The sequence below is a fragment of the Atractosteus spatula genome, chromosome 5 (assembly GCF_055471065.1).
Source record: "Atractosteus spatula isolate fAtrSpa1 chromosome 5, fAtrSpa1.hap1, whole genome shotgun sequence".
Taxonomy (NCBI): Eukaryota; Metazoa; Chordata; class Actinopteri; order Semionotiformes; family Lepisosteidae; genus Atractosteus; species Atractosteus spatula.
This window is the reverse complement of record NC_142710.1, coordinates 34,115,834-34,139,446: the sequence shown is the minus strand read 5'-3', so window position 1 is coordinate 34,139,446 and position 23,613 is coordinate 34,115,834. Positions and strand designations below refer to the sequence as shown.

Below are 23,613 nucleotides of genomic sequence, written 5' to 3'. Positions count from 1 at the left end.
CCTTCGTTGTGAGAAAGTGGTGATTCTGGGCGGTTTATCAAACAATCATTTTCTTTTGAAAAATTCAGAGGCATTGCCCTGCAACAACTTTGTAGATGTGCTTGACGGGTTTTGGACAAAACACCTCCCTCCTCTTTTTTTTTTGCCTCTCCTCGGGGTGGCTTCTCCCTTGAGTGCCTCAGAACCCCCTCCCTTTGGAGTGGTCAGTGGAGACCTCCACCCACTGCTCAGCATTGTGCGCCAGGCCCTTTGACACTTAGTTAGGGTCCTTTATTGCCGAGTCCCAGCACCACCTCCCAACCACATCCATCCAACTCGGGGCCACAGGCATTCAGGTGACTTCAGACGAGCTGTAAAACCCACAGCCTTCTTGGAGGCTTATGGACCGTCTGGATATTGCAACCGGGGAAAGACAAATCAAAATGTCATGAGTGTTTTGAACAATTATCAACATACCATAACGACTGGTCACATTTGTTCATTATTCTATAAGGTATCATGCAATATTCTTTTGTCTTCTCTGAATAAACACATTGAACATTATGTCAAAGGTAGAAAAAATGATCTAGAAGGAATTTTTAAAAGGCGAACCTTAAATAGCCGGAAAAAAAAACCCTCGGGCTTGCCGGATGTTGTTAAAAAAATGATGATATGCTTTAGCATAGATGGGAGATCAGTACATCTACAAAATCCTCAGTAGAGACAGGATGTGTCAACATTGTAGCAAATTAATTTAGCAAGCAGCCCATATGTAAATGTCCAGAGAAGAATTTGCACTAATCCTACTTTAGGCTGGATTGAGATGCAGTCTAAAACTTCTCAATCTGACACTGCAGTAATTACGAAATAAAACTTCCTTTTAATTCGTGTCACTCCAAGTGTAGAAGAATGTGCACTGAGCAATCACTAAGTCTATTTTGTGTTCTGACAGGATATTAGAATTACATTTTTAGAAATGTTTTAAGCACATAAAGTACAGCATGACCTTGATATGACAAATGAAATTTCTTCCACACACGAAAAATATAATTGAATAAACCGTACAAACTGCATTAAAGCCCAACAAATATTTTCATATATTGTTTGTATAGACAGGTTCACATTTTTCTATTATATTCTCTAGATCTTGAAGGAAAACAAGTAGATGCATAACCAAAGCACAAATACCTAGTGAGAATACATGGAATGAATTTAAACTGCTTACTCAAGGGTAGAATAGCAGGACACCATCTTGTATTTGAACTCACATCCTTCCAGTTGTAAGTCCAGACACTAACCACTACAGTATTTCACACTCCTGCCCAGGTAAGAAACAAAGCAACGAAAATTGGTGGTTATTTCTAATGCCACCTCCATGAAGTTCATTTCTCAGGTTCAAAACAGACATTCAAGATAATCAGAAATTCTGTTTTCGTACTTCTGTGTCCCATTGAAGGATGTGTACTGATGCCAAAAGCTCAAATATTTACTGGTTTCAGATGTACTTTTTTGTTCAATAGTATTTGGAGGAAGCATAAAATCTATTGCTCCATTTTCTTCATATTAACCAAGTGGATCTTTTTTTTTTTTTTACAAAGCAACTCACAAGCAGTAGGAACAGAAGACAAAGAAACTGGACCGGTCTTGACAACAGAAAAGCTACACGGAAAACTGGGGACTGTCAGCTACATTAACGTCCAGAACAGACGTACACCAAGGAGAGAGAACTGTATTACGTGGATAATGTGCCATCAGCTCCCTGTCAAGCACTGTGATGAAGCCTGGAGACAGACAGCAGGGGGAGTATTGTCCCACACAGGAACCCGAGTCCTATCCAGAGAATCTACAGGAAAAAAAAGATGGCAGCACTGTGAAGATTAGTTAATTTCACTTGCATTATGATCTCCTTTCAATCCATTGTAGTTCCATATTTAACAGTTTTCTTATAACAATGGAGCTGTTTGTTCCTTCTATTTGATATTTATTCCTTCTCAAAGTGCTTCCAAACTAGAATTTTTTAAGGCTGAATTTGTTTCAAGGATGGAGGGTAGTAAATTAGAAATGTTTGCAAACATTTCTAACTTTTAAGATGCTCCAATACAATATATCATAATTGAGAAAAATGCATATAATAGGTGAATTACTCTGACTGCACTCAACCAGGTGCCATCTAAAATTTTCAAATTTGAGATCAGGAAAAACAGATCATCTGTAATTATTTTTTAGCCTATCAAAACTTTTTAGAGGCAAAATTTAGGATTAAATAGGAAGCAGGAAAAAAAAAGCATTTGAAATATGCTGAAATAGGTTTCATTTTTACATTCCTGATTTTACCTCAAATTTAAAATTCCCAACACTGTAGGTTTTAGCATAACTGAAAACAGCTTTCAGATGCATTACACACTGTAGTCCGCAAGCATCTTCATTCTCCAAGCAGCAACACAAACTAAACTGCATTTTGTGCTGCAAAGAAAAGAGGTGGTTCTTTCTTCTATATATTGCTTCAAGATCAACTCCTGCAGGTGTACATAGACTGCTTTGCTCGCTAAGTTTTAGCACAGTGAAGTTTATGTAAAAGACACTTTTGGTCACTAGTTACACTTGCCTGGTATTGAATCAAAGGAAAAGCAGCAGCGATGTTTTGCTGCAAAAAAAAATACTAAAAAGGTGACAAAAGTAAACCTCTGGAAAAAACCTACCAGTCCCATCACACGTTGAATTCATCTTACATCTCTAATTCTCAAAAATATTTAAATTATTCTAAAATCCATTTATGGGGTGGGGGTGGAGGGACATTACAGCCCTCACGCAACCTGATAAGGAAGAAAATCTCAAAGGAGGCAAAAAATGTAAACATGTTTTTTTCTTTAAAATGTTTTACATTCACTCTAGCACTTAGCAAGCTAAGTCCCTCCCCGTGCTCAGCAAGCTGTAGATCTAAGGCAGTGTTTTAAACTGACTGTGCTGGCTGGTGTCTATTCATTAATCTATCTATTAATGCATCCTGCTGTAAATCTCAGTAACTTGCTTCATTATTGTAAATAAGGATTCATAATAAACCAAAACTAAGCCATTTGTATTCAAAACACAGATGCCTGTATTCTAAATTAAACACAATGGCTTCCAGTCAAGATTCAAAAGTTGTATATGAGAGCAGCATAAAGCAATTATTAAACAATAAAAAGTGCTAGGATGTTGCACAGGGCTAAAACGTTTCCTCGCTGCTTTTCAGTGTTCAGTTTCTTCAGGAACATGGTGAACAGGTCTGTGGTTCTCACTGTGACAGGTCAGTTGTTCCAACATTTGGGGGCTTAAGCACAAAACGGTCTTTTCTGCGACTTGCAGCCTTTAAGCGATGGCACTGCTAGTCAGCCTGAGGAACTGGACCTCTGTGCCGAAGTAGGAACACAAGGCCTAACACTGGTCAGGTGGAATGCTGGTACATTCCCCTTGGAAGGCCTGTAGGTCAGCGCCAGGATTTTGACGCAGGAGTGAGCTACAAACAGAAGCCAGAATACAGTATAAAGGATACTGGAAACCAAGAGTGTTTTGCTATAATATGGAAGGTTTCACGATATTAAAATGGAGAAACTGGTGAATTTAATGAACATGTAATGTATTAGCCTATAATTTATCACCCTATTTATTTATTAGCTTATAACTTAAAGAAAAACAGAAGCATGGTAGTTCTTTGTAAATGCTGATTGCTTGCTTCATTTTATAACTCCCTTGTACCCACTCTGAAGTAAGCAGTTGTTAATCTTGGCTTCACCATGACTGTCAGAACCATATGCTTCTTCTTCACACAGTCAGGCCCATAGTGCCCACAGCAGAGTCTGCACCATTTGTAGCACTGATGCAGCTCTCACTGATAAAACAAAGATCACAGGTGATCAGCATTCAACAGGGCTAGCCTCAATTTGACACTAGGCTGGACCTACGTCCATCTTACCCTAGGGGGTGCTGGGACAGTTCTGCAGTACCATTTGGGGACTCCCAGTGACAGCGGGGTAATGACACAGCCCAGACTCAAGCTGGCAATGTCAGGGCCCTGCTCCAAAAAAAGCACCTTTCCTGGTTGATTAGCGGAGATTAGCTCATTGTTATCAATTTACCCAATTAAACCTTCAACTATGCAGGGTGTTTTACAAACATAGTCATTAAAAGCAAATCTAGATAATATACATTTGCTGCCCTTTCTAGGTGTAATAAACTTTACTTTTCAATAACGTGAAAATTACTTAGTATATATATAATATATTAATTTTAGTGAATTGCCTTGTTTAAGGGGAAAAAATAATTTATGTTCTAATTCTGGTTTCTCATTTTGCTGTTATTAACACATTTAATGCTGTATAAAACAATCAGCATAGATGCAGACAGTGCTATTGAAGGAAAGGGGAAAAATATTGACCTGTATAGTTAAAATGTAAATCAAATCCTACAGCATCAAATCCTTAGAACTGTGTATTCCACTAATACCTGTAGTGAAAATCTTGTCTGCAGCAACCTGGAGATTGAAACTATCCAGCTGGTTGCAAAAGATGAATGTTTGGTCAGTGACTTTTGCACATTGAACACAGACCTATAACCACATAATGTTTGGTTACAAAAAGGTCCAACAGCAATCCAGATGTATTATTCTTTTCTTTTAGTATTCTTACATGTTTTACACATTTACTACAGTACATTACATGTTAAAAGAGCACTTAGATTATTAGAGAGAAAGAGTCTTCGTTATCTCCATGGGGAAATTGCCCCCTGTGGATAATAAAGAATCTCACTTTTTTTTTTAAATAGTGCAGATATTTTGCTTTAACCATGAAGAAACTGTCTTTATCAAAAAAAAAGAGTGAAACTGAAAAAACAAAACATTGCAGTTACATAAAAATTTAAAAGTGGCAAACTTCATATTAAGAGTTTCGAACTATGCTCTACACACAGTATCAAAAAAATCTTTAAGTATAATAGAGACAGAGCTGGAGAATGCACTTTAAAAAGACACCTGCTACCCATCTAGACTGCCGTTTTGTGTCAAATGTTATAACTGAAGGAGGTGGACACTGGTGTAGTACAGCCTGGCGGAGCAGAGGATATAACTTCTGGGCCATATTCCCTGAGATTTAATCAGCTCTCTGTTCAAAATTTATGGCCATTTTTGTGCCTCTCTCCCCTCTACAACTCTTCTCTCCGCTTCATCACCACTGCAGCAAAAAGCAATTTTAACATTAACTCCACACTTCCACCCTGGGATGCGACTGCTAAATTATCTGTCGGAGCGGCTCTGATCAAAGCTGGAAAAACACAGGCACACTGCAAAGAGTAAATAAGTAGACAGGAACCCCCACCCAATGGCAAAAATGATTAAAAGGAATACAGTTTTTTTCCCCCAAATCAAACCTTCATAATCTCCAACCACTATCACTTTAACAATAATTTAAAGATCAATCACTTAATGTATCGCATTCCTATCATATGTGGAAAAAAATGTTTTAAACACCAAAATCTCACAAAACCTTGTGGTTAAAAAATGACCCATCAGACTTGAAAACCTTATCTTGGATTATGTCTTTCAAGATTTCTCTCTGAAGGATGGAATGATAAAAAGAGCTTACTGTTTAAATTCTGTTTCTAAAAAAATGTAAAACAAAGCCATCCTTTGTGACAAATACCAGCAATGACTGAAACTGCAGAGGCTGTAAGAGTAACATTTTAAACCATCAGATGTTTCATTAAGTGTGACATACAACGAACATCTTGGAAGGTAAAGGCATAGGGCACATTAATCGACCTGGTCCTGTTGAACTATAAATGAAAATTACACAAAAAATAAAAGGATAAATGCTATAGTTAATCAACATACCAAGTCCCAGTTTGGGACTTAAGTTACAGAATCATTCTTCCTCTGTCAGAATGTAAGTGGTTAATTTGAGGACTTCACAGATCACACTAAAGCTGAACTCTTAATTAAGGCAGCTAGGAAAAGAGCAGAAATAAATAGCTTGGAAACTGCACTAAAACTCTATGTAACTAACAGTGCGGTCAGAAGTAAAATTAAAATGTAATGAATTGTAGTTACCTCTAGGGAAGCAAAGAAAGAAATAGGCATGCAGAAGACGGACATATCTTCGTTTAAAATAAACCATGTGCATTTACCATAAATATTAGACTCAATTCGAATCATCCTTTGAAATCTGCACATATATTTATTATGCATTCCTTTTATTTATACATCATCATTTAGGCAGGGAAAAACTGAGACCATTCATACATGAAGCACAACAAAAGCAATTTGTCCTTCTTATTGCTTCTATTTCATCATTATTTAACAACAATAAGACTGTCATACATAATGACATAAAAATGGAATTCTGAAACAATACATAGATTCTATAATGATTTCCATCCCAAACAGCTTCACAGATAGAAGGGGAACCACTTCATTCACCACATCGACCCACAGAACATACTGCGAGGTTCTGTCAGGTCTGGTCCAGAGGGAAGAGTGCAACCTACTGCTCCACCATCTTACAACAGCACCCTAGCTTCCCTTTGAGCTCCCCACTCCTGCCAGTGACTTGATCAGAGGAGATCAAGGTAGAAGGTAGCAGCAAAGCTACAGTCACAAATCTTTTTCCAGTCATTGTGGATTATTGCACTGTGAAAGAGAAGAAATGCCTGTATCACCATCCCTAACAGAAAACCTGGGGATTGGTCCTTAGCTCAGAAGTTGGTTTCTAACACTGATTGAGCAAGCCATTAACACAATGATGGCATCTCCCAATACCCCATATACAACAGCCACAGGCAAAGCACTGGGCTGAAGATAAGAAATAGGATGTAAATTAAGAGCCATTAGTAGCAATCAAAAGGACCTTCTTGCAGATAAGAGAACACAGGAATCCACACACGCGGGCATGCAGCCTGAAGCCTGAAGCTACAGACAAAGGCTTCGTTCAGACAGGGGGCAGAGCCACGTCTATCACATCTCACATACCCTAACTCAGAACTAATTTGGGTCAGAATGTGTTCTGCAGGGACACAGTCTCTTTGAAAAGAACTTTTCGTTAGTGCTTGTGGACCGGCATGTTACTCTACCACTACCGAGCACACAAGGCCGGGCTAGAATGCATCAGGAGATTGAAAGCTTCTCCAAGTGTCTAACAGATAGAGGTACAATCTTTTTATATTTAATTGATTACCATCGGTTGCCCTTCTTTTAACCGTTTATTTTTGTAACTGGCTCTGCATGTTTTAAGACATAAGACTAAGACAATATATATGCAATAAGACTTCATAACATGCAACAGGACTAGTATGTAACAAGTAAATCACGAGTTGAATTCAGCTTGTGGCATATTTTTTACAAATGTATCCAGTTTAAAAGATCTTTTGTTAATAGTTACTGTAATAATTACATTTACTGTTACTCACATTTAGACCTTTTAACTTTTTAAGAATAAGAATCAAAAACGGTGAAAATGTCACACTCATGTGAATGCTGCACAGGGCTATGGAGAGCTACACAGAGCTTTAATGGAGGTAAAAGCAATGTGCCATCAGCCACCCCCCCCCCAACAAAACTAAAACCTAAAAAGCAGTTTGTCAAAGGTGGAAGTCTGGGAAGTGCTGTTGGTATTGAGCACCTGCAGGGCACAGTGCAAGTCTGTGGGGAGTCAACTTTGGCACTCAGTCAACTACATACGATACCCCTACTAAAGGACATTTCACTTTAGGATGCTGCTGGCTCAGAAGAAAAATGACATATTTTGTTTCACCTAAGGATTTTTTTTCCTTGCCTTTTTAAACCAGGAAACATATTATTTATGCAATAAATCCCCAAGCACCTGAGTCACTGAATCAGTAGCAAGCAGGCTCACTCAGTGTTTTCCTCTTTCTGTCCTACAGCACACTCCCCAGAACCAAACAGCACACAGCTGCTCTCTCCTCTCACTCCCAGCTCTTTAGATACTTCAAGCGTGAAGCTGCAACAATTACATTTGCAAGGGGCTTTTTTTTTCCACCAGCTTTCTAAATTAAAACACGCATTGTGCAATCACTCTTTTCTCCTTTCAGCTTCTCCATAACTAGGCCTTTTTATTCTCCACAAAGCTCCACAGACTCATTTGCTAAAGCTGTAACATTAAAAATAAAAAAAAAAGGTTTTGCTTCATATAAACATATTCAGAGGTATCTACAGTGAAATTACTTCAATCTTTGTACAGTTTGTGCTCCCCACTTTTTTAAAAAAAAAAAAGACGCAGAGATGGTCAGGATTCTTTGTTTGCACCTACTAAATTCAATACATTCACAGTATTGCAACTACAGCTTTATCACATCTTGGCCTTTTTTAATCAGAATGGGGAGCCTGACAAAATCCAAAGGCTAGTTTTAAGGATACCACACTGAAATGCAGCACGCGTTCTTAAAAAGACAAAAATCAGTTTTCTCTATAACCCACCTGCTTAACTAAATAGCAATCATGACAAACGCATGACTTGCAGGAGAACAAGAGGGCCTCCAGAAACAACTACGACTATGTAGAAGATATTTTCCATTTTTCCCCAAACCTGACATACAGTAGTATCTCTTTTTTATGCAGCTATGTTTGTGTGGAGTCACACCTTTCTATGAATGTGTTCTTACTTGGCACGGTTATTGTTTCTGCCGGTAATCTGAGTGCTCAAGAAAGGCTGCTTAAATGTATTAAATTTTGATCAATCAAAGGCATGATATGCACTAAATAACTGCATTGCTAAAGCCACAGTCGTTTTCACTTATGACTTGTGCCAAATGTGCAAGACACAACAAAGGATTTCACACCAGAGTGGCTTGTGCACCTTCATGTTAAGAACCAAGTGTCCACTCTGTCACAGACAACTGATACTACCCACAGCAGTGGAACAAATCAGTCACGTACTTGGTTACAAGTAAAAGTTTCTTCACAATCAGCACAGAATTGGTTTGACTAACTGTTGATTTATTAAAGGGCAGGGAAGCTAAGAGCTAGTCTCCACTTCCCAAAAAAAGGCTTTTAAAATAGCAATAAGCAAACAGCTAACTATGTATGTATTTCATTTGCATTTTTATCCTACAAAAAATGACATCTCAGGAAAAAGCAATGGCTGAAAAATGAAGGGCAGTAACTTCAAGTGCATGGGCAGAACGTGGTGGTCACTTATTACACAGATACCAACAGCTATGTCAGCCATATGGTTCACAGCAGAAAATGGAATGGGTAAAGAAGAACTTAACCAAGATTATCATGTCTGTGATGTGAATCCTTCCTTATAACACATAATACTCAATCAGCTCCATCCAGAGATGGAGAAATCTCTTGCGACAGAAAATAAACTGCAGACGCAGTATATAATTGGAATATAAGCCCCATAACTCTTGTACCAAACTGGGTATTCACGCATCCCAGGGCAGAGATGAATACAGTGAACAGGGATGCAGCAAGTGTTCCTTCTCTTTCATCCCTTTCCCTGCCACAGGCCTGAGGAAAGTGATTTGTTTAAAAGCGATGGGTTTATAGGTTAGCTGACACCTCCATTCCTAGGAATTTTAATTAACTTCTCCCATCGTCAATATGTTAAAAGAAGCAGTTCCATTATCTGGGGGCAGCAGTCTGTTTCAGGGCTTGCTATTTCAGCCATCAAATTGGAGAATTAATGACGTGGATAATCGTCTCTAATTCCAAAATTTGCATTGAAGAGAGTCTGAAGGGAAAGGGGGCACCGGGGCTTAATAAATCGGCTGAGCGGATAAAAAAAAGCCCCAAACCTTAAATGGCCAGGTATTGGTGATCGAAAATCCAGGCTTAGTGTCAGTGAGGCCAGAGGAGATGGGTAATAAGGGCTGTTTTTGTCCTGTAGGAAAATAAGAAAATGTCAGGCGGGAGAGGTATCCCAGCATGCATGTGTTAGCACATGAAGGGTGTTACATACCAGCACATATGTGGATGTCAACATGCCTGAGAAATCAAAGCCTCAGCTCCACTTCCAGTCCAGCTGGATTTTAGGTCACTTTCATTTCCTGAATACATCGTACAGTACTGTATTTTGTATCACTTCATTGAGATATCCTATCTATCTATCTTAGTATAATTTTATTACACATGATTAAAAAAATTAAACAAAAGAGCTACTCATGTGAACTAAATTATCTGTAGCTGATAACTACAAAGGAGATTAAATTTTAAATGGCTTATGTAAAAGGATTCAGCAAGTACCTGGAAGACTTTAGAAACTCCTGTCTAATCTGGATAGGGAAAACAAGTAACTGTCAAATACCTGCTAGCGTATCATTCTTCACTCTCCATTCTCTGTCCATGGTGGAATTAAGGATTGCCCAGTGTTAGGTTTCTCTTCAGAGCCATGAAACCAAATTCTACCACTTACCCTGGACAGATCGACCTCAAGATCTCAATGCTTTTAAACCTCAGGAACCAGTGGAACACGCAGCTCAGTTCTACACATCATTTACCTTCATCAGAACATCAGAAGACCCATCCTGCTGCATGACCTATGCAATACAATGTTCTGGTCAAGCTGTTCTTACTACTCACAGAAGCTTGACATTTTTTGGTAACTGTTCCTGAACCTTCAGCCAGGCACATTCTTGCTGTCAATAGGACTGAAGTAACCATTGGTGTTCTATGAAACAAAAATGTATTGCCACTCTATTGCCAGTTCATCTGTTACACCATGGACAGAGCATGACCCACCTTTCTGCATTCAAAAAAAGAACCGATTTTGTTCTCCTTTGAAGTCTTCTTCAGCTTTCTCTTATGAATGTTAGTAATTAAGTCTCCCCATAGATTTTGTAAAAGGAATTCACTGTACTGTGACAGGACTACCAAGACACCTCTTTGAAGACAAGTCAGTCATTAGGCTCATGCATAGTATCCAGAAGATCACTAGACTTCATTCAGGTTACCCCAGAAACTCATTTATATATCTTGCAAAAGGCATGCTTGATGCAACAATACTGACTTTTTTTAAAAACGGAGCTTGCTTTGATGGAAATATTTGTGCAAACATGAGCTTACAGTTTCCATTGAAGAGTTTACTTTGCTTGTCCACCACAAAGCAGATAGTTCATTGCCATGTGTTCAACAGTCCGCAGAAACATTTAATCTTCAGCAATATCAGATTACAATATTCCTTTCTTGAAAGGCACCAAGAGTGGCAAAAATTAATTCTGTGACACAATGCTCATTACAGTCATTTTCCCTATGTGAGTGGTGGCACCAATCAAGACTGAAGCTAAGTGTTAGAGCACCTGTTGTAAACACATCTTCCCCAGGACACAAACATATTACAAAGCATGGCTACAGGGTTTTATCAGGCACATTGCCAGGTATATGATGGCTGTCATGGGGCTAAAAATCACAGAAACCTTTTTTGGGAGGCAGATTCACCCATGTGTTTCTGTTCATGCTCGATTAAGAGCTCTGCAAGCAAGTGTTTTTTACAGCTAGCCCAATAAGTTAAATCAATACAAAGGCAACAGTAAATCAGAGTTAATCTGTATGTTTTACAACATAGCGGCACAGAGGAAAAATAACAAAAGGTGATAGTGTTCGCTGTGTAAGCACAGAGAAACGGTATCACATTCGCCACTACCTGCATTAAAAAAAGCACTATTTGACCCCACAGTCAAGTACGGCAGTAAATTGAGGACTCCCTAGTACAGATCTGGCCACCTGTGTTGGTATCCAGTGACTCTGCACTTTTCTGGGCATTTCCTTTCTGCTTCTGTAGCAAGACTGTCATGATTTAAACCATCAGGCCTTTTGATAAGGTAGGTAAATGCAATTTTTAAAATGGATTTTATTTGCATGACCAAAACATTTTGCATTGCAAAGCAATGTTGAGTCATTTTATTCACATAAGTCTTTTGGGATCTCCAGTAGCAAATGTTCCAAAACCAGCACTTTCATTGAAATAGAAAGTTAAACACATCTCACACTTTACTTATTCAAGAAGCACTAATCACTTACAATACTTCATATTGACTTTTTCACCAAAGGAAATAAGGCCTCTAATTAACATATTAGGAGAAATGCCTCAGAGATTCAGAATCCATCAAAGCTAGGTCAGACACTTCCTACATTTATTAAAAATAAACTTTTACATACCTACACTTTAACAAGAGTGTACTCAAAAGTTTTTCTAAGAACACAAAATGCCCTTCATCTTACCAATAAACATCTGTTTAGGATTTAAATTATTTCTTTGCACAGCTGACCTGAAAACAAAACCACCCAGAAAATAAGAAATGAACACATCTCCTACCTTTGTGAAGGACTGATCGCTACAGACCACACCCGGTCAAGGGTGGGAATTGTGTGTAAACACTCTCCAAGCCTGTTTGATGACAATGACCAAACCTAATGGAGAGGGAAAAAAAACATTTGCAGCTCAACTAATAATTTTCACAACTGTTTAATATGTTAGGAGGGGTTAAACAGGTATTGACAGTACCACAAGTTTCACATCAGGAAACATAGTTTAATTATCCTAAATAAGATTGCATTCCCGTCTTTAAATGAAAAAACACTACGCTATCAAAATGGAATGGTAAACCAAATTATTGAATAGTCCATTACTGCAAATAAAAATAAGTTTGACATGATATTTTGTACAGGTATGAAGAAAATTGATACTTACTTTATTCATTTCCTGGTAAAGTAAGATAGCTGGGAATTACACAGGTAAACAACTGACTTTAAGCGTCAACATTGTGAAAAGCAATGGTTTTAAATTGTTAAAATTACTTCCCAGGTGAGAGACTCTCATGAACCACACTGACAGTATACAGGATGCGTCATTGAAGAATTCATCCAGAATCAGAACCACAGAATGCATTCTGTTGCTAGAGTCCGTACCTACCCGAGCAGTTCTGTCTCTGGAACCACTGACGATGACCCCACCCCTGCTGTCGACACAGTTCACCTCCTGGTTGTGAGCACAGTATTCCACGCTGAAAGAGCTTCTTCTCTGATGGAGAATGATCTTTCCATCCCTAACAAAAAAAAAAAGATTGTTTGATTTTCAGCTTTGTTAATGGAAAACATCAAATTGAAAAACGAAGCACAATGTGATAGTTCTTCAGAGTTGAAACCTAAAGCCGTCATTGACATGAGAAAACCCCAAGCAATACCCAGCTTGACAGCCAGAGTGAGACTTAGAGCACAAGAGAAGGAGTCACGTGATTTAGTCTGTCCCACCATCTTGCTTCCTGTGTTGTCCTGGAAACAGCAGTGAAACAGCGGACCATGTTTTGCTGTGGCTACACACTAAAAATGTTCCCAGGCACAAATTAGATTAAACACCTTGGAAACATTAGAAAATCACTTGCAGCTGCCAATGATAAGCTAGACGAGAGTACCAGAGCAACCAGATTACTTAGGATGGTGGCTCTGTTAATGTTATTAACACCTTTTTTATACTGACTGTTAAAGTTATGTTTTACAGCACAATGGCTGTAGTAATAATGAGAACACACTCACAAAAAGTTTCTAGTATTGCTGGATCAGCCAGCTTTTAAGAAGCAGGTGTGTCGTAGGCAGCTTCAATGCATTTGAATAAATCTAAAAAGAAACAGTGACCCAATGTACAATTCAACAGTAAAAGGGCACTAGCATTCAATAAAAATGGAATGCAGCCTTCACGTCAAGATTAAATCAAATGATCAGAAGTGTATTTCATATCTTCTGTAGTTAAGTAGGCCTTAGGTAGGATCTCAGCCTTCCTGATAGTAGAGGAGGGGAACTAAGTACAGGAATTAAAAGCATGATTAAAATTCTCATCATTGTCAGTGTATGAGCAAACATGATGAGGCAAGAACATTTTTGAATAATTTCAATTTCAGAAGCACTCTCTGGTGAAAGGCACGATAACTTCATTCTTAATGGTGAGTTTCAAAGTTTGCTGATGGACAGCAAAAACTGCGAGCCATAAGCTTGAAGGTGGATGTTGACAACAAAAACACATTAATGAAAAAAACAAACAATTATCTCATGTCAATTGGGGAAATGGTGTGTCTGGAGACTGAAAAAGCAGAGAGGAGAAAACAGCTGTTCAATTAGGTAACATACAAAGTGACAGTCTTCTGAAACAATTTGCACAATCACAAGACAGTACCCTCCAGCACTGATAAGGTGCGAGTCGGTAAGAACAAATCTGCACACGTCCTCCTGGTGTCCAGAGAACACAGCCAAGGGTTTCCGTTGAAGTCCCCCTCCATCTGCTCGTAGCTGGTACGCTCCGATATCAGCGGCCTGCGACAGATACAGCACACTGCTGTCTAGCTGTAGCCATGGCAACAAGCTAAGAAGGAACACAACCATGGAATGGAAGTTACAGACATACCACATTTTTTTTTAAACAAATTTGTCTAAGTACAACAAGGTGTTTCGCTACACATCTATTAAACATCAGTTCTTGTGCTCTTTCTCCACATTTCAAACACATTTAAATCCAGTTATGAAACTAATAAGTGTATTATGCAGAAACACTGCTTATACAGCTTTGGATGACTGGCAGAACATTTTGGGAAGCACAAGAAAGTTTTAACTTTGAACTGATTATTGATGATGGCCACAGAAAACATAACTTGATTCTCATGAACAATTACACTATTACAAATATACAGTTTTTGCCGACAACAACAATTAATTCTTATTCATTCTACCAGCTGTGCTGTAAATAAAAAATAAAATCCCATTTTCATCTCAGTAGAAACATTTTTCAACTAGTTTCACACCACTATGGCCACAGTGATTTGGGAAAACGGAAAAAGGAGAAAAGTAAATGCTGTAAATAAGTAAATGACTGAGGTCAGGAAAAATGATGACGGGAGGACAAGTACAGCTTACACATACATCTACCATTACTCTAACAAGTGCCTGAGACCATTTTCACCCGTAAACTCGATCAGCTTTAACCTTCTCCGACCACTTAACTGTGTCGACTCACTTGAACTTCCACTTCAGGACAGTCTCCCTGCGGCATCGCCCTCTACACCAATTCTGAGAGACCTTCACTCTGTCCTTTAGGGGGATTCTGGGAAACCTGAAAAAAAAACCCAACAACTTTAACACTTAAACTGTCAAGTCAAATTTCATAGTATGAATTGTGTTTTCAGATGTTTAAGCTTTAAACCCCCATAACAGATAATTAGAAATTATGAAACCACTGTAAACTATTGTCATTTATACAAGACAGAACAATTCATAGTTCTGGGTCACTAATACTTACATATTATTAAACTTAATACTGTTTTCCCTATAATTTGTGTCCTTTAAATAGTTTCCAATCACATTCCACTTGATAAGCAATTAAAATTAATAACATTTTTGTATTCCCCTCAGTTTGGAACCACAAGATGTTTTTAGAACTAATTTTGACCTATGATTTTTGTACTACACAAAGAGAATGAGGACTCGAGTAACTTGTACTATGTCAGTTACTCATTTTCTGAAACACTTCAGGCTCAGCAACGAACACATTCATTTACATCCAGAAATATGATAAGGCTGGAGTTTCATTTCATATTTTTTGCAGATATGGTATGACAACATTACGTATGGTGCCAAATCTTTTCATGCAACGAAAAAGGGATGATAATGCCATGCAATTATCAAAATACCTAGGATGTTTTACTAGTGTTGTAATATTGAACATATTTTTTTTTCTATCTAAAAAAATCATGAATAAGGATCTATAGATTAGACCAATAGGTCTAAGCTACAACAGCAAAAACAAAAGACAGGAAGAGTGGTCTTCTCTCTAATTGGATTTTTGCAATTTTAAAAATGATCTGCTCAACATAAGAAAAACAATTGTTCATTGTTTAAATGTTAAATCAGATATGGCATCATCCCTAATTTAATACAGTTTTAATTCTACATGTGTACAATTCAATAAGATGAACAAATTCAACTAAAAATATTTTGGCATTCTTGGGGGAAGATTTATTTAATGGGGGAAAGCGCATCCTTAAGTTACAATCAGATGTTTTAATGTTGCTGTCTGGATTGGCTGGGTGTGGGGATATTGTAGAAGGTCATTCTAAGTGTTTAAATCATACTATGCAGTTTTATATAGCAGCTTTCTAATATCCTTATTTTGCAGAAGACTCTAGTTTGCATTAATGTTAATATTTTTGAATGACCCATGATGACAGGCCAGTTTTCATCTATAAAAAGTGGTCTTGATATCCCCCTTACTGCAGAATGGCCAATAAATAAGTACAGTATGCAGGTAATGGGAAATCGCTTAGAAAGATTTTTTTTTTCTGAAAGAAAGATCAGACTATAACAGATGTTTAGTTACTGCAAATTTGGTGAAGCTCCAGAGACTCTTGCTTAGCTGTATTATTTATTTTCTTTTTATTCATAACACTGATGTCAGTATCTGAACACATATCAGTATTATAATACTAGAACATTCACTAAACATGAGAAGCAATTATTAGGTGTTCAGCTTGCCAAGTCACAATTGCCACAGTTATAAAATAATTTATTGTACCGACAAGTATTTGAATATCAAGGCTGGCAGGTGCACCTTAAGTTCTGGTCAGTTTGGTTTTGGAACTGTTTGGTTGGAGATGGCGAATGACCACAACTACAACAAACAGTAATCTGAGGTTTCCCCATTTCACAAACCTGGCCATTTGGCACACATCTCCACAACAAATGTGAAGCACACATGCTCCTTTCTATGAAAGCTCCCACTCCAACACTCCCCCGCGCACACACACCTGTAAATCATCTTATTTCTAAAGAAAAGACTCTCCTCTCCAACGGCATTTCCATCACTAATCTTCCAAATTTTCAAGAGAAAATCTAAAAAGAAACGTAAGTAACTGCTTAAACCATTAAACACAGCTCTTGCAAAATTAATGCAATATCGGGGGGGGGGGGGGGGGGGAGTTATCATGTAGATGAAAAAAACATGTTCAGAAACAGATAGATTTTCAATTCACCTCTACATTTATATACAATCCTGCTGCATGCATATAATAATGATCAGGACATTTTGCTCAATCACATCAGACAGCGCCCTCTGAAAATATGGGTACGGATCGATGGCAGAACCTTGGTGTAGGTGGGATAAAAGCAATAGAGAAAGAGATCACCAAACAAGAACATTCTTTTTTTTTTACCAATCCTGGAACCCCCTCCCCTCTCCTTCACACATACACCAAAATTCAGTACATCTTAATAAGCTGTCTTGCTCAACACCATGGTGAACAACAAAAAAAAAATTCAGAAGCTCCATCTTTGAGTGAAATCTACAAGGAAATTCACCATTCATAATTCTCATGGAACGGGTTTGATAACCATTCTTTCACTATCAAAGATCAAACTGTAGAACCATAAGCAGCTAAATGTCCATACTATTTTAAACAAGAAATGAACCCCCTTCAATGCTTATGTTTAATTATATGGAACATACATAATTACTAAAACTTTTGTAAAGTACTCCCAAACTTTTAGCGCAGAGTGGGGTTTTGCTAGCACTAGATGTCAGACCTTATTTTAAGTAACTCAATCTGAGTGCTGATAATTAAAATGGATACCTGGCCAATCTCAAGTTTTGAAACTGGGCTTTTGATAAAATAAGAACCTGCGTTATCAAAAGTGTCACATTCTGTATGAAGGTCTTGCTAAGTGGTCTCGTTTAAGTTTTAAAATTGCTTAAGAAAAGACACTATCAACTTGCATGTCTTGGCTGGGCCTGTCGACAGCTCAAGGTGACAGCACAATAGGTGAAAATCACTGATGTCCACACTGAGGATCTGGATGGGAGTCACCTTGCAGAGGTCTATACTGCACAGCCACATCACAAAGCCTACACGACCTCTGGCAATATTCTACAAGGAAGTGTTTTGGGTTTGTCAAGGAGCTCGTCCTGAATAAAGAAAAAAAGCTGGCCCCTCTCCCCTTTTCTGCAGAAAACAAACTTCACAAATTCTGTTAATGCACATATGAATCCCTAGCCTGGCTTCAGGCAGAAGCCAAATTCCATTTCTCCAAGAAACACTTAAGGTGCCTTTCTGCTTGCTTTTTGACACTGCCTTCGGGTCACTTTTCATCTGACTCTTTTTCTTTGTTATTTTTAAATGGCAAATCGTTTCCTTATTTATATCCTTTCCTGAAAGGATATCCACTATCCTGAACAGCTACATGCCACAGTAAAATAGGCGATGAAACTGTGTCCTTTTTCTAACAGACCTGGTGCTACAGGGTTTTAAAGGTTCTAAACACTTAGCTACAAATGAAACCGAAAACTGAAAAAAGTCAGTCCAAATTCAACTAAAACAAAATAAGTCTTGGTTTTAATTTTTCTCCAGAGAAATTCAAAGATGTCAAGTTCAAACACTGTAACTATAACTTTGATTCTGTACACTTACAGAAAGGCCACAGATAATCTTTCAGTCAGCATTTGGTTAGACTTGCATTCACTTGGTTGCCTTTACCCAAAAGAACCCGCATCACCATGTTCTCACGTCAATGCAAGTGTGCCTGATGTTAAGTGTTGTTTACACAAAACCATCAACATGAGCAACAGATGTTTTTACACAAAGGGTTGTTGGGGTTTGGAACTAGCTACCCAGCCATGGTGTTGACGTCAATACCCTGGATACTTTTAAGAAATGGCTTGAAAAGATCCTTAGATCAATTAGCTAAAATGGTCTGGATAGCCTGAAAGGCCAGCTCATTTCTAACCTTTGTTATACTCTCTTGTTAAGAAGCACCTGTACAAAACAAGGGATAGAAAGACAAGGTCATAGACATAGTAGATCTTTCAAGACATCCTTGGTTTATCATACAACTTGTTTCATCACCCAATGTAACACAATGGCATTTACACACATCAAAATAGATGTCGTGACATTTCAACATGACCAGACATTACACACAAAAAAGGTTTGGTAACGTTTTGAATAGCTTTTTGCACACTGAAGATACACCTGTCAAGGAATCACCTACTATCTAGCGACGTTTACACTTTTGTAAGAAGGGGAGAAAGAGATAACACTGACACTAAATATTCTTGCTCTTCACCTGCAAGGGATTCTGTAGGATAGCCTGTGCTTTCATTGCAATATGAAAGTGCCTTGAATAAAACACCATACTAAATGGAAAAAAAACACATTTGTTCACGTTCATTCGTTCATGGCCAAAATGTGACCAATGAACGTCTTTCAATACAATTCAAATACATTTAGTAGTACTACTGTGTTCCGTTACCTGTTTACTGACCAATGTTTAGAATAATAGGTTATATAGCATTACTGCCTCCTAAACTCAGAAAGGCATCTCAAAAGATAACAGAGCAACCGTGAGCGACGTTCATTCGAGGTGCAGTTGTACATTTAGCAATATACAGCACACATGGACAGTAATAAAATATTATCTTCTTTCTCTCTCGCACCTATCAGAGTGAGCAATTAGAGTAGACTGTTCTGGTTACTCCCGAAAACTGGTATTTCCCCCTCCATACAGCACCAATCGGGGCTGCTTCCTGCATCATTCGGTGAACTTTAAAATCGTACGTGTTGAAAATGAAGAAAAAAAACACTGTGCCTTTTCGTGTGAAGTTCAGTTTGTATGCATTCAGTATCTTTATTCAGACACGTTTACTCTCCCTCTGTATGAGCATCTACAGAAAAGAACTATTCGTTATTACAACTAAAAATGTTGGATCGCGGACTTTTTGCACATTAGGTCAGAAAAGCAATGATGTTATGTAATCCTGCAAAACAGCACGTTTCTAGATGTGGATTTATAGCTGTATACAAATTATACACATAGACGTTTTGGAACCAGATTATTTTAAAAATTAGTCATTTTCAAGACATAAGACGAACTGCATCAAAATAGCATACATTTATTTATTTTTAAATAAAGACACGAAGCGGCTTTTACTCGAAACACCGTAATCGTCCAGTACGAGAATTACAAACAACCCTTGTGCCTTGCCGTACAACGATGACGTTCTCGTACGCGGGGACAACAGCGTTTGCTGCGCTAACGTCAGAACGTCAAAATAACACGGAGAGCGCAAAGCGAGACGTGTAGGCCTCGCGTTAAAATTACTAAACACGGATTTAAATATTAAAGAGCACGTCTTACAAGTCTGTTCCTTGTCGAGTTATGCCGGTGTTTATACAGTGTTTTGCAATTCTTCTCCAAACCGCGTCCCTGCTGGTAAAGTGGTAAATCTTCTTGCAAACTTGAGACAAGCTGCTCAGAGACTTGCTGTCTAGATAGGAAAGGATGAGATAGAGGACGTCTTCTGGCAGCTGGAATAAGAATAGCATTTCCAATCAGTTCCAAGATTTATTTCTCCTTTCCACGCTTTGGCTTTCGCTTTCTCTCTATTTGGATGGTGTCTCTGGGCGCTTCTATAGCGAATTTGCACCACTTCGTTCAGTTTATCCATCGTGTTTCAGAGCAGCTACTCAGCAACAAGAGCTCGGAGAGGAAGCCATCATATTAACAAACTCACGTGTCACATGGCCTGCGCTCGTCAATCAAGATTAACTTATATAATAAGGGCATCAGCAGCATAGAAATGTACAGTACGTCTTATTAATTATATGATTATTTTGTCTTTGACAAATTGTGGTAGCTACTACGAGGTGACATTGCCCATCTAATAACAATAACAACAATAAAAATATCATTTAGTGTTATTATACACACTTATAATAATGATGTATTAATAGTCATACTAACAGTGTTTCCTTGGATAAATACGTGTATGTGTGCTGAGTTTAATAAAAAAAATTCTGAGCAGTCGATTAAATAAGGGTCATTGTATACCATTTAAAGTAACACAAGACAAGGGGTGAAAATGTCAGCAGCAATTTGACTAATTTTGGGTGCTCTCTCCTCCTGTATATAACATCTGGTGTTGAAGATCAAATTAGTACATTTTGCAAACTCTGACTTCTTGGGAATTAATGTTCTGGTATTGAAATGGTCATATACTCAGGTCTGAACCTGGTACTGATCCTGAAACTGCTGTATAGAAAGCACACAATATGATATGTCTGTTATCTACAAAATAAAAGTGTAAGCAGTGCAGAAGTTTCAGGCAGCAGTGGTTAGAGTAGTGGTTGGAGAATGGGACTCAAATCCTGGTTGAAAAGCTGATGTTATATCCTTGAACCGAGGTACTTCACTCAGAAAACACCAGTAAAAAGCTTGCTATATAAATGGGTACTCTTCCATTTCATTATTGTAAATGAAAAAGAAATGTTCTGAATTGATTGATTTGGTAAAATAAACTGACATTCATCAATATTCACATGATATATCAATATATACAGTATTTCAATATATATTTGCAGTCATTCACGTTGAATTGATGAAGGCTTTTCAGTAGCAGGCATGTCATTATCATTACTAACAAAACTACTCAAATTCTCATTTTTGAGGTAAATGTAGTCATGCTTTTAGATTTGTATGTACAAGATTTTGTGGAATGACACTCATAGAATTTAAATATATTTAAAAATATCGTTTGAGAGTGCTTCAAATTAAAAAATACAGAGGCAGAAGACAACTTTCAGATGTTACATCATTGGAGAGGGGTTGGGGTGTTAACAAAGGGCCCTGCAGAGTACAAGCCACATCATGGCTGAATTTGCAAGAAACTCACAGAACAGGTGATGAACCACTAAAAAACACTTGATTGAAGACATTGTTACTTGAGCAGACATTATTTGAAACAGTTTGACCTTTTTAATTGCAAACTTTTTTTCTACCTTCCTTGAAACCATAAACCTGTGTCGCATGGAGGCTTACTGCCTTTTATTTTCAGAGTTCCCTGTTATTTTAACTGCCAAAAGAGGCCTTAGGTAAGGTGATGGTGTCTTGTGTACTCTGCAGAGAAGGGATTAGAAATGGCAGGGCTGCCTCTCCTGTACAGGAGAGTGGTTTTCCATTGTGAATGGATAAAAAAGCACAGTGCAGATTATGTGGGCATCTTTTCCACATCAAAGAGATGCCGGCAGAGATTCAGGTGGTTGTGAGGGTATAGGAAAACAGTGAGGTGAACAAAGAAATTAAACATTACTGTAGAAAAACAACAGACAGTCAGGTGCTGGAACAGTACATTTTGAGAAGAAATGTATCCCACCTAAAGCAGCACAATTTATTGTACTTAAATTTGACAGATTTCTTTACTTAATTTGCAAAAAGACATTTAAACTATGTATTTTTATTATTTAGAACTATATACTTTTAGTGGGAGAGAAAAAGCAAAACAATTTGTAAAGAAACACCTCTCAGACAGAGAAGTCTTTCTTGCAAGGTCTTACAGAACCAGATTTAGAATACAAATAAATTGTAGTGAATGTTGAAATTTACATATATAACAAAATCTATCTTCAAATAGTTTTTTGAGCAGCTTCACTGAAACTGCTGCTAAAACGAATATTAGGGGTTTCATTTCAGTTCAACAAATTGTTATATGAAATACACCAACCCTCGAAATAAAGCCAATATGCCAACTAGACCACCATTAACCTGTTGCCTCTACCTCGACATTAAGAAGCTTATGAAGTCAGACAGACACTGATGGTATCTTTTGTTATACATTGTCCATCAAGGATCAAGACATAGTTCCTTTAAAAGAGAAAGAAAAAGAACTTATTGATACAACCCAGTCAAACATACATTCTTAGAAACTATGCATGGACTAGCTGTAATTTTATTTAATTTCTCATCAGACTAGATGAGATTCACCAAATGCTTCATGCACTCAATCTTTCTTGTATGTGGGGAAAAAAATTAAACTCTTCTTTCTGAAGAAGAAGATTTACATTGTTTCCTCAACATTGCCCTGATGGGAACTTGAAAACAGTGAAAAACCCACAGAAAATGTGTTACGGTACTTGTACAAACCTTCTGCACTTTTCAGTCCACTGTTCTTTTGAACAGCTAAACCAGACATTTTTTTGGAATTTCCTATTTAAATTAAGATATGTAGGGTAGTGAAGTAATAGGCTCTTCCCATTGCTTCCTTTCAGTAGATTATTTCATATCTGATTTTAATTGTTGGAACTCCTTTTACTTTTCAGTCTTGAGTGATTTCTCCTGTGCTGGAAAGAGGAGGCCAATTTCATTGCAAGGAGAGATGGCAAATAACTTTGTACAGTGTTGCACACGGTGTTCATGGGTTAAAAAAATTAAGAAATTGCTAAGGATGATCGCCATTATTGTTTATTTGTTTTATTCTGGTCTTTCGCTTGGCCTGTGTGTGCGTCTCTTTGGAAACGTCATGCTCTGCTGCTTGTGGCAGGCTGTTTTATGTGCCCTTTCTTCAGCCACCCCCCGTCACCAACACCACCCCTCTCCCCCTTTCGCTCCAAGCCCTATGCCTCCCCAGCTTGTGATGTTTTTGTGTATGACAAGCCCCTCAGCTCTCACTGATGGCTGAGCCCTCCTCATGTCATTCTTCCAAATCGGCATTGTATAACATGTTTTTATATTAGGGCCACAAAAGGCCCATTTGATTTAGGGGGTTATGGTATGTGATTGTAAGAAATGCAGCTAGTTGGTGGCTGCCATTGTTCCCCCAAAGCGACGGCCTGACCTCATCT

General features: G+C 38.0%; 1 protein-coding gene across 1 annotated transcript in view; it reads right to left on the bottom strand.

Moving 5' to 3' along the window:
* Positions 1-20,515, bottom strand: part of fbxw4 (F-box and WD repeat domain containing 4) — a 52,977-nt gene extending 32,462 nt beyond the window's left edge. Inside the window, exons 1-5 of the mRNA XM_088917125.1 lie at positions 20,135-20,515; positions 14,967-15,062; positions 14,133-14,318; positions 12,879-13,011; positions 12,282-12,376 (exon numbers count right to left, since the gene is read on the bottom strand). Of these exons, the coding sequence (XP_088773251.1) occupies positions 12,282-12,376; positions 12,879-13,011; positions 14,133-14,318; positions 14,967-15,062; positions 20,135-20,322 (698 nt within the window). The 5' untranslated portion in view covers positions 20,323-20,515. The remainder of the gene's footprint in view (positions 1-12,281; positions 12,377-12,878; positions 13,012-14,132; positions 14,319-14,966; positions 15,063-20,134) is intronic.
* Between the last annotated feature and the right edge of the window lie 3,098 nt (positions 20,516-23,613).